General features: G+C 41.4%; 1 protein-coding gene across 20 annotated transcripts in view; it reads right to left on the bottom strand.

The window, feature by feature from the left end:
• TENM2 (teneurin transmembrane protein 2) overlaps positions 1 to 15631 on the bottom strand; it is a 3953434-nt gene that overhangs the window by 306743 nt on the left and 3631060 nt on the right. For all 20 annotated transcript variants that reach the window (XM_054685270.2, XM_054685273.2, XM_054685274.2 and 17 more), the window contains one exon: positions 4662 to 4896. In XM_054685270.2, coding sequence (XP_054541245.1) covers positions 4662 to 4896 — 235 coding nt within the window. The remainder of the gene's footprint in view (positions 1 to 4661; positions 4897 to 15631) is intronic.

Raw genomic sequence — 15631 nt, 5'->3', positions numbered from 1 at the left:
GAAATAACGAAGATCAGAGCAGAACTGAAGGAGATAGAGACATGAAAAACCCTTCAAAAAATTAATGAATCCAGGAGCTGTGTTTTGAGAAGATTAACAAAATAGATAGACTGCTGGCCAGACTAATAAAGAAGAAAAGAGAGAAGAATCAAATAGACACAACAAAAAATCATAAAGGGGATATCACCACTGATCCCACAGAAATACAAACTACCATCAGAGAATACTATAAACATCTCTATGCAAATAAACCAGAAAATCTAGAAGAAATGGATAAATTCCTGGACACATACACCCTCTGAAGACTAAACCAGGAAGAAGTCGAATCCCTGAATAGACCAATAACAATTTCTGAAATTGAGGCAGTAATTAATAGCCTACCAACAACAAAAAAAAAGCCCAGAACCAGATGGAATCACAGTTGAATCCTACCAGAGGTACAAAAAGGAGCTGGTACCATTCCTTCTGAAACTATTCCAAACAATTGAAGAAGAGGGACTCCTCCCTAACTCATTTTATGAGGCCAGCATCATCCTGATAGCAAAACCTGGCAAAGACACAACAAAAAAAGAAAAGTTCAGGCCAATATCCCTGCTGAACATCGATGCGAAAATCCTCAATAAAATACTGGCAAACTGAAGCCAGCAGCACATCAAAAAGCTTCTCCACCATGATCAAGTCGGTTTCATCCCTGGGATGCAAGGCTGGTTCAACATACGCAAATCAATAAATGTAATTAATCACATAAACAGAACCAATGACAAAAACCACATGATTATCTCAATAGATGCAGAAAAGGCCTTCAATAAAATTTAACACCCCTTCATGCTAAAAACTCTCAATAAACTAGGTATTGATGAAACATATCTCAAAATAATAAGAGTTATTTATGACAGACCCACAGCCAATATCACACTGAATGGCCAAAAGCTGGAAGCATTCCCTTTGAAAACCGGCACAAGACAAGGATGCCCTCTCTCACCACTCCTATTCAACATAGTACTGGAAGTTCTGGCGAGGGAAATCAGGCAAGAGAAAGAAATAAAGGGTATTCAAATAGGAAGACAGGAAGTCAAATTGTTTCTGTTTGCAGATGACATGATTGTATATTTAGAAAACGCCGTCATCTCCGCCCAAAAATCTCCTTAAGGTGATAAGCAACTTCAAGCAAAGTCTCAGGATACAAAGTCAATATGCAAAAATCACAAGCATTTTTATACACCAATAATAGACAAACAGAGAGCCAAATCATGAGTGAACTCCCATTCACAATTGCTACAAAGAGAATAAAATACCTAGGAATCCAACTTACAAGGGATGTGAAGGACCTCTTCAAGGAGGACTACAAACCACTGCTCAACGAAATGAGAGGACACAAACAAATGGAAAAACATTCCATGCTCACGGATAGGAAGAATCAATATAGTGAAAATAGCCATACTGCCCAAAGTAATTCATAGATTCAACGCTATCCCCATCAAGCTACCATTGACTTTCTTCACAGAATTAGAAAAAACTACTTAAAATTCAATATGGAACCAAAAAAGAGCCCATACAGCCAAGTGATATAGCCTAAGCAAAAAGAACAAAACCGGAGTCATCACGCTACCTGACTTCAAACTATACTACAAGGTTACAGTTACCAAAACAGCATGGTACTGGTACCAAAACAGATATATAGACCAACGGAACAGAACAGAGGCCTCAGAAATAACACCATACATCTACAACCATCTGATCTTTGACAAACCTGACGGAAACAAGCAATGGGGAAAGGATTCCCTATTTAATAAATGGTGTTGGAAAAACTGGCTAGCTATATTCAGAAAACTGAAACTGGAACACTTCCTTATGCCTTATACAAAAATTAACTCAAGATGGATTAAGGACTTAAACACAAAACCTAAAACCATAAAAACCCCAGAAGAAAACCTAGGCAATACCATTCAGGACATAGGCATGGGCAAAGACTTCATGACAAAAACACAAAAAGCAATGGCAAAGAAAGCCAAAATTGACAAATGGAATCTAATTAAACTAAAGAGCTTCCCCACAGCAAAATAAACTATAATCAGAGAGAACAGGCAACCTATAGAATGGGAGAAAATTTTTGCCATCTATCCATCTGACAAAGGGCTAATATCTAGAATCCACAAGGAACTTAAACAAATTTACAAGAAAAAAACAAACAACCCCATCAAAAATTGGGTGAAGACACTTCTCAAAAGAAGACATTCATGTGGGCAACAACCATATGAAAAAAAGCTCATTATCACTGATCATTAGAGAAATGCAAATCAAAACCACAATGAGATAACATCTCATGCCAGTTACAATGGCGATCATTGAAAGTCAGGAAACAACAGATGCTGGAGAGGATGTGGAGAAATAGGAATGCTTTTACACTGTTGGTGGGAGTGTAAATTGATTCAACCGTTGTGAAAGACAGTGTGGTGATTCCTCAAGGATCTAGAACCAGAAATACCATTTGACCCAGCAATCCCATTACTGGGTATGAACCCAAAGGATTATAAATCATTCTACTATAAAGACACATGCACACATATGTTTATTGCAGCACTATTCACAATAGCAGAGACTTGGAACCAACCCAAATGCCCATCCATGATAGACTGGATAAAGAAAATGTGGCACATATACACCATGGAATACTACGCAGCCATAAAAAAAGGATGAGTTCATGTCCTTTGCAGGGACATGAATGAAGCGGGAAACCATCATCCTCAGCAAACTAACACAGGAACAGAAAACCAAACACCACATGTTCTCACTCATAAGTGGGAGCTGAACAATAAGAACACATGGACACAGGGAGGGGAACATCACACACCGGGGCCTGTGAGGGGGCAGGGGCCTAGGGGAGGGATAGCATTAGGAGAAATACCTAATATAGATGACCGGTTGATGGGTGCAGCAAACCATCATGGCATGTTTATACCTATGTAACAAACCTGCACGTTCTGCACATGTATCGCAGAACTTAAACTATAACAAATTTTAAAAAAGCATAATACCCGATAGGTAGCTTTTCATTCCTCATTTGGAATGTTTTTAATGTTTGAACCAAACATGCATGCCAAAACTGCACCTAATAAAATTATAATTATATTCTTAATATCATTAAATACCCAATCCGTGTTTAAATTACCCCAATTGTCTTGACATATTTTTCGTGTTAGTTTGGATTAAGAGTCAAACAGATGTGGTTGTTATAACGTTTACTTTGTTATGTAACCATTCTTTGTGTGAGAGCCTGTGTGTGTGTTTGTGTGTGTGTGTGAGTGAGTGTGTGTGTGCGCACACGTTAGGTATTTTTTGCGGAGGAAAATAATAATAATGCAGCACCCTTTGTATTTGGCTTAGTGCTTCATTTTGTGTCATTTTATTTATTTCTGTACCAATTCTTTTAAACTAATGTTGAGATCAAGGATATTTATTAGCTTAGTTTCATTCTTTTAGTTTCTCTTAATAAAGCAAAAATTCTTTAAAAATCCTATAATTGTCAGAAAATAAAATTAAAAGTTTGGAGTGATTATAGTGACAAAGATGTATAACATATTAATTTTCAGGATCTTATAAAAAACAAAAAAATTATAGATAAGAAACAACTCCAAATGCTACTTTCAAAATTGCTTCCAGCTGTGTGAAGAGAATTCACTGGCCATTATCAGAAACATTACAGATTATTTCTGTCTTTCCTCAAACCTAAGTTATTAAAGTTTAAAATCTATTTGGGAACTTTATGAAGGGTCAGTATGAATTAGCCCTCCTCTCGGTTCCGTCTCCATGGTTCTTCTAGACAAGGAAACAATAGCATTTGAAACACACAAACCAAGAAAGTGCCTGGGGATAGAGCAGCAAGGCTGTTTCAGAGTCTGGCCAACCCACACAGAGCCTTCACTGTCAGTGACATTCCAGCCCCTCCATACCCTGACTGACAGGTCTTCTTTCAGATCATTAAGGTGTATATGGTTTTGGAGAACAGAATCGAAGGTGAAAAAAGGACAGAAGCAAAGGCTACACAAAACAAAGCCAGACCTGGAGATCATTTTCAAACTCTTCCCTCCTCACGTAAGTGCTGCCCCTTTTTTCTTGTTTGTTTTTATACATTACTGTTTGCCCCACAGGCATCAAGCTGTTAGTGTGTACAGGAGGGATTAAAGTGAGACTGCATGTTGGATGAAATATAAATTTAAATTATACTTCTGTCAGTTTGGAATCAGGGATTGTTTCTCAAGGTCTCCCCAAACACTTAATTTCAAATGAGTCTTCATTTATTACTTCAAGAAAGGCCAAATGCATAATTTATCAGCAGCTTTCAGTCAATATACCCTTATAAGCATGTTTCCCATGAGCCTTCGAGTAAAAATATGTTATGCTAATTCTATTAGTTGGGTACACAAGAGCTATCTGAGAAAGTAAACAAGCTTTAAAAGGAGACACATGTGAACGAAGAAATACCTGTCAACCTACTGTCCAGGGTCAAATTACCAAGGGAACAAGGAGGTGGTAAACTTGTCTCATTATTTATACCCAGAGGGTCTCTCCGACTGGAACTCTGAGACACCCAGTGGCTCTGTGTGGTGACTCAGGGGTAAGGTGACACTGAGTGTGACTGTGAGCTGGCGATGGGGACTTACCGGGTCTCCAGTGGCACGTTGCTGTTTAGCACCCAGCTGTCCTGAAGCTGAACGGACTCTGGTGTGGTGGCCAGGTCATTGGGCGCTGGGGCCGGGGCGTGGATCTGACTCCGCCGATTGGTCAGTGAGTTCCTGTTGAGGGAGTTGGCGGACGAGTGGTGATGGGACAGCGTGTGGTTGTGAGGGGGTGGGAGAGGGGGCCTCAGAGTCGACTGGCTGTGGTGGTTCGGAGGGCCTGAAAAAAAAAGGAGAAATGACTGTTAGCGTCTGCAAATTCCAGTCTCAGGCACTCTGCAAACCTCTGGAGGAGAGTTTCAAACCAAAGTCTCTAAGCTGACAATTGCTGAAAGCTGCAAGCTAGAGCGACAGATAAGACTGCGGCAGGCATCCCAGAGTCAGTTACAAATAAATAATTGGCTTTGATTTGCATTTATCCACACGCATCAAATGAAGAATAATGAGAAACTAATTTAGCAAAACCAGGTGGATAAGGGCTGACCAGAGGAATTATTTGAAACATATTAATACTGCAATGAAAGTAACATGACATTCAAGGCTGATCGCTGTCGTAACAAGTCCCTATTCCCTTTCCAGGTAAACTAGTATACTGCACACATTCTTTTCAAAAATTTCATCTTTTGAAGATATTAAGAATATGGCACACTCTAAGTCAGGGAGTAGCACCTTTAAATACCTATGGGGACTAGGCAGGAAGGTGGAGTGGGCTAGCTAAGGACTGAGTTGAGGTGAAGAGACTAGGGGGCAGCCCTCACTCGGCACCAGGTCAATTTGGTCACGTGGGAATGAGGGAGAGAGCTCAAGGCCGCCGTAATTTCTAATTTCTCTAGAAAAGCTGGAAATCTGGACTTGTAGATAAAATTTCCTAGTTTTTAAAAATGTTGACAATTCAAAATAAGATATATATATATGTATGTGTGTATACACACATATTTGTGTATGTATGTATGTGTGTATACACACATATTTGTGTATGTATGTGTGTATATATGTGTATATGTGTAATATACACATATATATCTATTTTAAAATGAGAGTGAACAAAACACACCTGTGAGCCCGCTCAGCTCAGCAGGTTGCTAACTTCTTTCCTCTGAGAGATGAACCCTGAGGACTCAGTCTCTGGAGAAGGTCATGGCAGATGTTTTCAAGCCATGACCCCGACTCCAAATTGCATCCTGCGTTTTTTTAAATAAGAAAATCCTCTATCCTTGCAGGAAAAACAAAGGAAAGCTCTCCCTTGGAAAATATCCCCTTGTAGATATCGCTGTCTCTGACAACTCCACACAAGGTTTTCCTAGCAACCAATTCTCAATCTACAAAATGAAATATTTTAAGCATAATGAAAATGAAAGTAGTTCGCTATGCGATGAAGCCTATAATTTCGTTTTAATGGATGCTGAAACATGACTTTTAATTTGTGTCCTTTGAGAAAGTTTTATTTTTTGAAGCTTCCAGTCAGGGCTGGCAGCTCACCAGGTGACTGCTGAGCCTTGTCATTTTTGGCCCCTGCCAACTTTAAAAATCCTCAGCCCCTGCTGTCCTGGCTTTAAGAAGTTGGCTCAAGTCATTTAAACAAGCAATTTGACACAAATTTCAACTACTTGTCTCCTTATGTGGCCGGGCTACATCTCCAAAAGGTGTAATCTACATTCTGGGGTTCCTGTGCAGGCTGCAGAAACATTCTGAAGAAAAGACAACATGTCAAGAAGATACTAGGTTTGGAGAGCATCCTGACCAACAAAAACAAGAAGGAAAAATACGGAGGAAACAGGTTCCTTGAAGTTCGCATCTCTAGGCTGAAATTATTTGGGTGATTTTTTTTTTCTTTGTGATGTTTAGAAAAGGACAGTGACAACAAAAACCCAGTGGGAAATACCACTGTACAGTTGTATAGATTTTAAATCATGTCCTCCAAATGAATCCGTAATTCCTATTTTACATTATGCATCAGTGACATTTTAAATATATCTTTGGGGGAGTTTCATAGCTGTAGCAGGCTATTATATTTTCTGGCATTGTTGTCTGTCTAGTAATGTATTGTTACATAGTTATTTAGCATTTGTCTGTCTCATATTAGTGGAAAGAGGTGGGAAAGGGGGGTGAAATGATGTAATAATGATCCTTCAGGGATGCTATCCAAGCCCCTCGCACATGGTTAATGAATTCTCATGCCTTTCTTTCCCCCTCTCTCAACTCCCATCCAAGTGGTGTCATTATTCCCCATTAGTTAGGTAATTATGAGACTTGCCTCAGGAAGATGGGGCGGGTCAGTGCACAAGTGAGAACCTGCCCTCCCCAGCCCTAAGTCCTAACTTTCCATCTGCCTCTGTCCTGGCCCCCCACCCTCCCCTCTCCAGACCACACTCTTCTAAAGTACAAAGAGGCCATATAAAGGATTTAATTCCCTAAATGAGGTACCAGACCCTCCTCCTTCCTGTCTATTCACTCTGAGCTAAGTTCTCCTTATCTACTCCAGCTTGTGTGGTCCTTGTGAGGTCCATCTGTGTTATGCGTGGGCAGAATTCCTGCGGTTGCTTGTGTGCTGACAATATCCAGGGCTGGTCCCCAGGGGGAAGAGAAGCACCGACCTGGGTGCTATGTGTTATGTTCCAAATAAAATGAATTGGGAGTTTTCCAGTTAACTAGAAGAGAGGTCAAGTTCTCTTTTCATTTATCCTAATGAGAAAGCCTAGAGCTTCCTGGGGGAAATGGAGAAGGAAGAGTAAGGGAAGATGGAAGAATACTTAATTCTCCGCTCACCCAGCCCTCCTATAAAGCAAAATGATATTTCATTGCAAATAGATCAAATTATTGACAGCAACAAAAACAAAAATTATCCAGCGTTCTCGGTATTGGAAGACATTCTCCTCCTAACTGTTGCTCATTTTCACCACGGCATTGATTATATTTGCTCATTTGTCTATCTATCCTGCAGTCATATTTCCCAACGAGGTGCAGGAGACAGAAGGAAAAGACAATTACAATACAGAGTGGTAAATGCGACCCCTGGGATATATACAGAGGAATGTGGGAACATCTAGGAGGGGCATTTAGCTAGAGGTTAGGAGATAAAATCTACAGAACTGGGTTCAAGAATTGAGTCTGCCACTTTCTAGTTGTGTGAACCTGGGCGTGCTACCTCATTTCTTTCATTCTCAGCTTACTCATCTGCCAACTGGTGAAAACAGCAGTAACTACCCGCTAAGGTTGCTGTGAAAGTTAGAGAGGAAGGATGAATGTAAAGTGCTAAGCATGCTGCCTGATGGTTGGCAAGTCCCCGAAAACCAAGTGTAGAGAACAGTGATGGGTTCTTTCAGGGATGAAAGGATGGATAAGACATAACTGCAGCTCTCAGGGACCCCAGATTTGAGTAGGAAAATTAAATCCAAATTTCATCTATCTAGGGCAGATGTCACAGACTGACAGCCCTCAAGCTGAATATTATCAAAAATTCAAAGTTGAGATTTTGCATAGTGTTCCAGATTTCTGATTTCTCTTGAAAGCAAAACCAAACCCAAAATATGGAGTCTGTATCCCCTCAAAACAACTGGATAGAGCTGAATGCTGTGAGGGGTGGGGTGGCTTATCTGACTTGCCATCAACCCTAGCGATCCCTGTTCTCTTAATTTAGCTGGCTGTATGTATTTATGTTACTGACGCCTAATAGTATGCTTTTGACTCCTAGTTTCACTCGGGTGCCCTGGTATTCAGTATCAGTAACGTACCTCTAGTATGAAGCACCTCTGCTACAACAAATGATCACAAGCACCTTTTTGCATTTATCACTTTTCACTACAGTCATCCAACACACTTGCTGGGTGGGAAGGTTTTCTGTTTCAAAAATGCAAACAATGCTGACAACATGCCTTCTTGCTTTCCAAAAAGCCAAAATACATGAAAAGCCCTTCTGTAAAGCAACTGATGTCTTCAACCTACTATGAAAGGGAGATGAATAACTCAGCTTGATGAAGGAAACCTCATGTCCACTGTAAGTTCCATACATTTATTGGGTTTAATTAATGTGCATATTACTAAGAGCTCTTCTATTACATAAATATGAAATTACATAATAATGCAATTTAAACATAAGAAACTATATAAGGTAAATTCTTGCACAGTATCAACCTAATCAGTATGCTATTAGTAGACAAAAGGCAACTGTCATTAAAATATTGGTGCTGACCTGACACTGCACCTGATTTACCTTCAGTCCAGAGCCTGGAATTTATTTTTAGGTACTACGTGGCTTTTAGTCCTAGGAAGAAGGAACTGTCTTATTGGCTCTTTACTAAAAACCAGGGGAGGTATAGGTAAGGTGCCTGGAAATGATAAGTGAATTTATAGAGAAGATGTTTCCTGTATGTTTAAAAATCAAGGGCTTGAATGAGCACTGCTGTCTGTCCTGCTAAAGAACGGTCTGTGCTTCTGCGCTTTTAGATTTTCTGTGGGACAGTTGTTGCCAGTTGATTTTGAGAGGGCTGCCAGTCACATAGTCTGTCCTTCCTAAATGCCTGCCGGTTGGCAGTGAAACTTGAGAAAAATGAAGCAGTGCTTCTTTGTTGAGTAACGATACCAATTCCCATAAAGTCAGATGTGGGAAGTGAAAAACCTTGGCATATCAACTTTTGTGTTGACTCCATTAGAGTTGCTCACACGGCATGGGGAAACAATCAATGCCCACGTTTTAAACAACATATAAAGGAAGAATTTCAGGGGCTCTAAGGAAGAAATTGTTAATAATCGACTATTGTTGTTGCATTCTGCCTAAATAAACAGCTGGAGGACGTGTTTAGGTTGGGTCTACTTTTGCCAAGCATCGACAAATAGATGGGGTGGGAAAGCAGAGACAAATTAAACCAGGCTTGTCTTGCGCCATAGTCTTCACCAATTTTTCCCAGTGATTAGAAATGATGATAAAATATATGAAAGAAAAAAATAAAACTAAGGGCCTGCCTAGCTGCTAATAAATCACTCATTCCTGGGAATGGCATGCCAATGGTTGGTCTTATAAATTTTCAACTCCCTCAGACCCTCAGATGACAAATTAACCACAAACTCTTTGCCTTCTTCTCTTGAACCACCTTTTAGGGCAAGTTACATCTCAATAGCAATTTAAAAGTTCTAAAAGAGGAGATGGTGTTGGCAGAGACTTGAGAATCTCTGGTTGATGATAACTGGCACCAGGACACCCTGTTCAAATTTGACCTTGAATTGGCCAGAGGGAATTGGGGGTGAGGATTTTCAAGAATAACAGTGTCTGGTTAGACCCAAGGAGGACAGAGTCTGTTGCAGATGTTCAGGCTAGTGGTTGGCTTGAATCCCTGCTTGGCCACTGACCAGATGTGTGGCCACTGGAAAGTGACATATTTTTCTTTCTGAGTCTGTTTGTTCACTTGTAAAATGGATATAGTAATTTTACTTCTCATACATGATTGTTAGGAGAGTCAAATGGAAATATATTTTTAAGGAGCCTAGCACAATTCATGGTACATAGCAAGCTATTAACACATATGATTATGATTATTACTATTTGATATAATTAATCATTCTGATAATAGCAATGGCAGCTATAGCAACTATGACTCTGAGGAAAATGATTAGTACCTCCTAGGGCACTGTGGGCCCCACTTTTCCAAGTTCTTTGAAATGGCAGTTCTTGGAGGGGGATATTCAATGAACATGGGGCTGCAAAATCATCAATCTCTGACCCCTCCACCTTCAAATTTGGCCAGCAGGAGGGCAGAGTGACTAAGTGACGTAGCCAGGAGCTATTAACAGATAGTCTCAAGAGTGTCTCTGTAAGAGCCCACAAAAATAAAACGGGATTCAGAACTGCTCCATTTCCATAAGCAAAACAATTGATGCTGATGATAACAAAACGATAATATTGTCCATGGCTGCCATGAGTTAAGTTCTCCCTGTGTGTCGGGTACCGTGCTAAGTGTTGTACATAAATCATTTCAATATATTCCCACTTACTCCTAGGAGACAGGTCACTTATCATGCCCATTTCACAGATCCAGTAAGTGAGGTTCAGAGAGGTTAAGTAATGCACCAGATGTCATATAGCTTAGTAAGTGGTAGAGCCGGCACATGATCCCAGGTCTCTTCCCCTCCCAGCTGTATGCAAAGGAACCCAAAGCCAGAACACAGGCACACAGGGAGGAAACAGGTCCCCTGCCCTGGCTGATATATGCCTAGCAAATACAGAGGAAAACAGCCTTGACTCATTTCTTTGCACATTTGCTTAAATGGCAGAATCCAATCTTGTGAGAAACTAGAGGGAATCGCCCACCTCAAAGCTCTGCACCACCTCACGGATGCTGCTTGAATCAGGAGAAATAGGCCAGAACAGCCAAACTGCAGTGCAATCTCTTTTCTACGCCTTCCCGAAGGCCCTCCCCAAACTTCCTTCACTGTGCTGCATCCCTGGCTACCCTAACCAGCGGCGTGAGGGGCAGCATGAGGAATGAGCAGCAATTAGGCCTGTCAGGGGCAGAACCAAGGGCACACTCCATCCCAGCTTGTCCTGTCCTGCTCTGACCGGAGGTACTTTGCCAAGAGCCCAGGGATGGAAGGAATAGGTCCAAATCCAGCCTCCTCCCATATTTGAAGAGATTTCCTTATTTGTCTCTAAGTACCGGGCATGTGGGACAATGACTTTGCTTCCTCCTTCTGTCTTAACACCTACAGAATGACTTATCTCCTAAAGAATGGACTTGCATTTTTTGTTATTGACACACATATGGTATGGCTGGCTTCACAGGGCAGGTGGCCTGTCTGCAGTCTTTCTTGGATCTGGTCACTGCTGTCGCAAGCTGCAGCTGCAGCCTTTCCACATTTCAGAGTGGAGGAGAAACAAGAAGGGGGATGAAGGAGTGAGTCAAGTTGTAGCCTCCTCCTCATCTCCCCAGCCGCTGGCTCCAGCTCTAGCCAGTGCCTCTGGCCTGGGTTGCACAGTCCTGTATCAGGGGGCTGTCCTTGAAGGAAGCACCCCGCTCAGCCTGAACAGAGGGCAGAGAAAGAAAGGGCTGTGCTTGCCTGTAAGGAATGATTTATAGCTCTCTTTCTTACACAAAATATATGACCTCAGAGAAAAACATTCCAAATGCATTCGCAACGACGCACAGATCAACATTGCATAGCGGAACACGGGAATTACAGTCACAAGGAGCAATCATTTGCAGGCTCAGAATTCAAAGTTTTCCTCAGCTCTGCCTACGTTCGTAAAGGACTAGGGTCGGCAGGGACATCTTAGATCACCTAAGTCCAATAGTTCCCATTTAGTAAGCACCAACTGTGTGATAAGCACTCTACATATTTCATCTTATTTAAAACTTACAATAACCTTTAAAGCACTTTAAAGAAGATATTGCTATGAGGAGACTGAGGTGCGGGGAGGTTAAGTAACATAATTCTCTCTCCTTAAATTTTGTATTTAACTGTAACGTATCTGTGCCCCCCCCCCCCCCCCCGGTGCTTGATTTGCCCACTGCTTACATTTCTTTTGTAACGCTCAGCACATGGTTTTATATTATTTTTGGACTCTCCTGTGCTCTCCACTAGATCATGAGTGCCTCCATTAAAAACAGTCTGTCTCACTCGTCTGTATATCCCAGCATAAGGCTACAGTGCCTGGTATAAAACTAGTGGTGATGAATGAATGAATGAATGAATGAATGAATAAATCATGTCCCTGGGAGTTATATTTAGAGTCTCAGAGGACAGGGATCAGAGTAGATTTCTGCCTCTATCCCTAGAGCATTCTAGTTGATTGCTGGAATCAATGATGCCCTTCCACTTAATTCCCTCATTTCTGTTACCTCTAGGGCTCCTTTAACAGGGAGATGGCTAGACACAGAGGGAAGGTGACTTCAAACTCCTCCGTCTTTGTTTGTTTTTTGGTTGTTTTTCCTGGCACTTACTGCCTGATCACCTCTTCTGCTTTTTTAAGAGAACAGTTTTACTGAGATATCATACAATTCAGCTTTTAAAAGTATACATTTCGGTGTTTCTTTAGTATATTCACCAAGATATGCAACCATCACCACTATCTAATTTTAGAACATTTTCGTCACCCTCAAAAGATACAACATACCCATCAGCAGTCACGGCCCAGTCCCTTCCTCCCTCCCATAGCCTCTGGCAAATGTTAATCTACTTTCTGTTCCTATGGATTTGCCAATCCTGGACATTTCATGGAAATGGCAATTTCCTCTGTTTATTATAACCACAACATCTGTCTGTTGCAGAGCTCCATCAGAGCCAGTCAAAGTTCAATCTCAAACGGGGCACACTGTCTAGCACTTAAAAAGATCTTCCCCTGGCAACCTGAAGCTGGTCCCCTGCAGGCCTTTTTTTTTTTTTTTTTTTGGCTGAGACCCTGCAGCTTTTGATATTTTTCAGATGGAGATTGTAAGGTGATGGCATTTGAGAACCAGCTGCACATGTGAATGTCTGAGGGCGAGCTGGGAATTTGTTCTAGCCATTCAGGCATGGCTGTAATCACCTAGCCAGGCACAGGCAGGGACATTTGTGGGAGGGGAAAGAAGAAAGGATAAGGGGACTCGAACTGGGTGCCAAGTCAGTAGCTGCCCTTGGGTTAAGAGCTTAATAGCTATTGTGAATTTGGGACCATCCCGCCCCAATAGGGCACGTTCTCACACATGAAGGGTCAGAAAGGGATTTTAATCGTAGGTGCCACATCATTTGACCATTGCCCCTATACTCATTCTTTGCCTTCCTAAATCATCAGGAAAGTATTACTTGAGATCAGCGTCATCTCCATTAGCTACTTTCCAAGTGACAAAGACAAAATAAAAAAGACCACTTGAAATATTTGAGAAGGACCCTTCTAAAGAGAAGATTTTATTACACAGTTACGTCTGAGCAGTGCCTATCTGAGCATTTCAATAAATCTACATTACCCTAGGTATTTTGGCCTCCTCTGGGAGAGGAAAGCCTATCAGTAGAAAGTAATGATTTTGGGTTTTTCAATTGCCCTAAGGATCTTGACAATACTATTAAGACCCATGCACTCCCTGTCGAGAAGTTTAGGAGTGAAATTATTAATATGCCCGGACGTTATGTTGATTGTTGTGCTGTAGCAGAAAATACTCTTTCTGTTATGTGAGCAGCATTATCACTTTCCCAGGCAGAGAATTGCATCAAAAATTTAAACTCCCCTCATTCCAGCTCATCACATAGCTTTTCAAGGTCTTATTGTAAAATAGGCTGGGCAAAATTTGGATATTTCCCTACCCATGAAAGATAATACGTTTTTCAAAGACCAGGCTATTTTTTTAAAAAAGCCAAACCTCACAGTGGAATTCTCTTCCACTGAGATGCCATTCTTTAGGTCTTTAACTAGAATTTCCTGGGGGTGTATTTCATTCTTTTTTTCTCTCTCTCTTTGAGATGTTTACAGTGCTTTCCCCCAAACATAGAAAGACCAAAACAAAGATAAAATATAATTTTGATTTGAGATTGTGCCTCTGATGAACAGAATAATGGAAACAAACTCTGATCTACACCATTCATTAATACCAAGAGTGGCTGAAGCACACCAGTTAAATGGCAAGGATGGGATAAAGGTTCCTGGAGCATTTTCACTTCAAAGCTCAGCAGAATTATTTACTATCTGGGTGACCTTTTCCCAGAATCTCTCCTGGTACATGCCTTATAGGGCAAGGGAACAAAAGTTTCTCCATACTATATAAACAGAAGCCAGCTGAATGTCAGACCTTGAACTGCATCTGGTGTCATGTCAAGTAACAGCTGATGTCATGGGATGTAAAGACATATCGCTGGAGATATTTTCAGAACCCCCTTTTTGCCTTTAGAATGCACACACATACACACACATGCACGCACCCACACAAGTAATTACCCAAGATAATCAAATATCTGGAGAAACATCCACTGCCTAAGACTACATGGCTCAAGTACTGTCAGAGAGAGCACTCTCTGGATTTCGCTGGTAATTGTTTACTGGTTTCTTTCAAAGTTGTCTTGGCGTTGTCTTTACCTCCCAATTAAAATAAATCAGCCCTCTCACAGTGCTCAAGACCTTTCTTATGATGTTGCATGAATGATGAGTAGAAGTACCCCGCTGCTGAGCAGGCTTAGAGGAGAAACCTCTCACCCTCACCTTGAAGATCCCCAGGAAGCCACTAACTTTTAGAAAAAACTGGGACCACCAGGAGGCCAGTGTGTTATCAGCCCTCAGTTTTGCGGTGGGAGGAAGAGGCATTGCCATAAGAATCACTGGGTCCCACTGTGCTCCACTAGAAAAAAGGTTTCTTTCTAGCAAGGGTTCAGGAGGCCATTTCTAGGGTCTTTTCAGTCTTGAAAACATTGATCTCTCCAGTTTTGCCTGGAGGACTTCTGAAGTTAGACAACCAAAGTTCTGAGGTGCTTAACCTCTGTATCCTCATCTGTAAAAGGTGGTTAATAACAATTCCTAATTGGTAAAGAGAGTTAAATGAGATGCTATGTTTAAAGTGCTCGGAAAATGCATCACACATAGAAGGCCCTCAGGAAATGTCAGCATTTATTTTCACCTGAATAGGCTAATTATTATTTATTTATTTACTTTTTTTGAGATGGGAGTCTCACTCTGTCACCCAGGCTGGAGTGCAGTGGCGCCATCTTGGCTTACTGCAACCTCTGCCTCCCAGGTTCATGCGATTCTCCTGCCTCAGCCTCCCGAGTAGCTGGGATTACAGGCACGTGCCACCACATCCGGCTAATTTTTGTATTTTTAGTAGAGATGGGGTTTCCCCGTGTTGGCCAGGCTGGTCTCAAACTCCTGACCTCAGGTGATCCTTTTGCCTTGACCTCCCAAAGTGCTGGGATTACAGGTGTGAGCCACTGTGCCTGGCCTATTTTTTGAGATGGTGGAGAGAGGGGTGACACAGACCCTGTGATTTAGATTTTTGTGTGTGTTG

Source organism: Pan troglodytes, chromosome 4 (assembly GCF_028858775.2).
Source record: "Pan troglodytes isolate AG18354 chromosome 4, NHGRI_mPanTro3-v2.0_pri, whole genome shotgun sequence".
In the NCBI taxonomy this organism is placed as follows: Eukaryota; Metazoa; Chordata; class Mammalia; order Primates; family Hominidae; genus Pan; species Pan troglodytes.
This window is presented reverse-complemented; position numbering and strand designations above follow the sequence as displayed.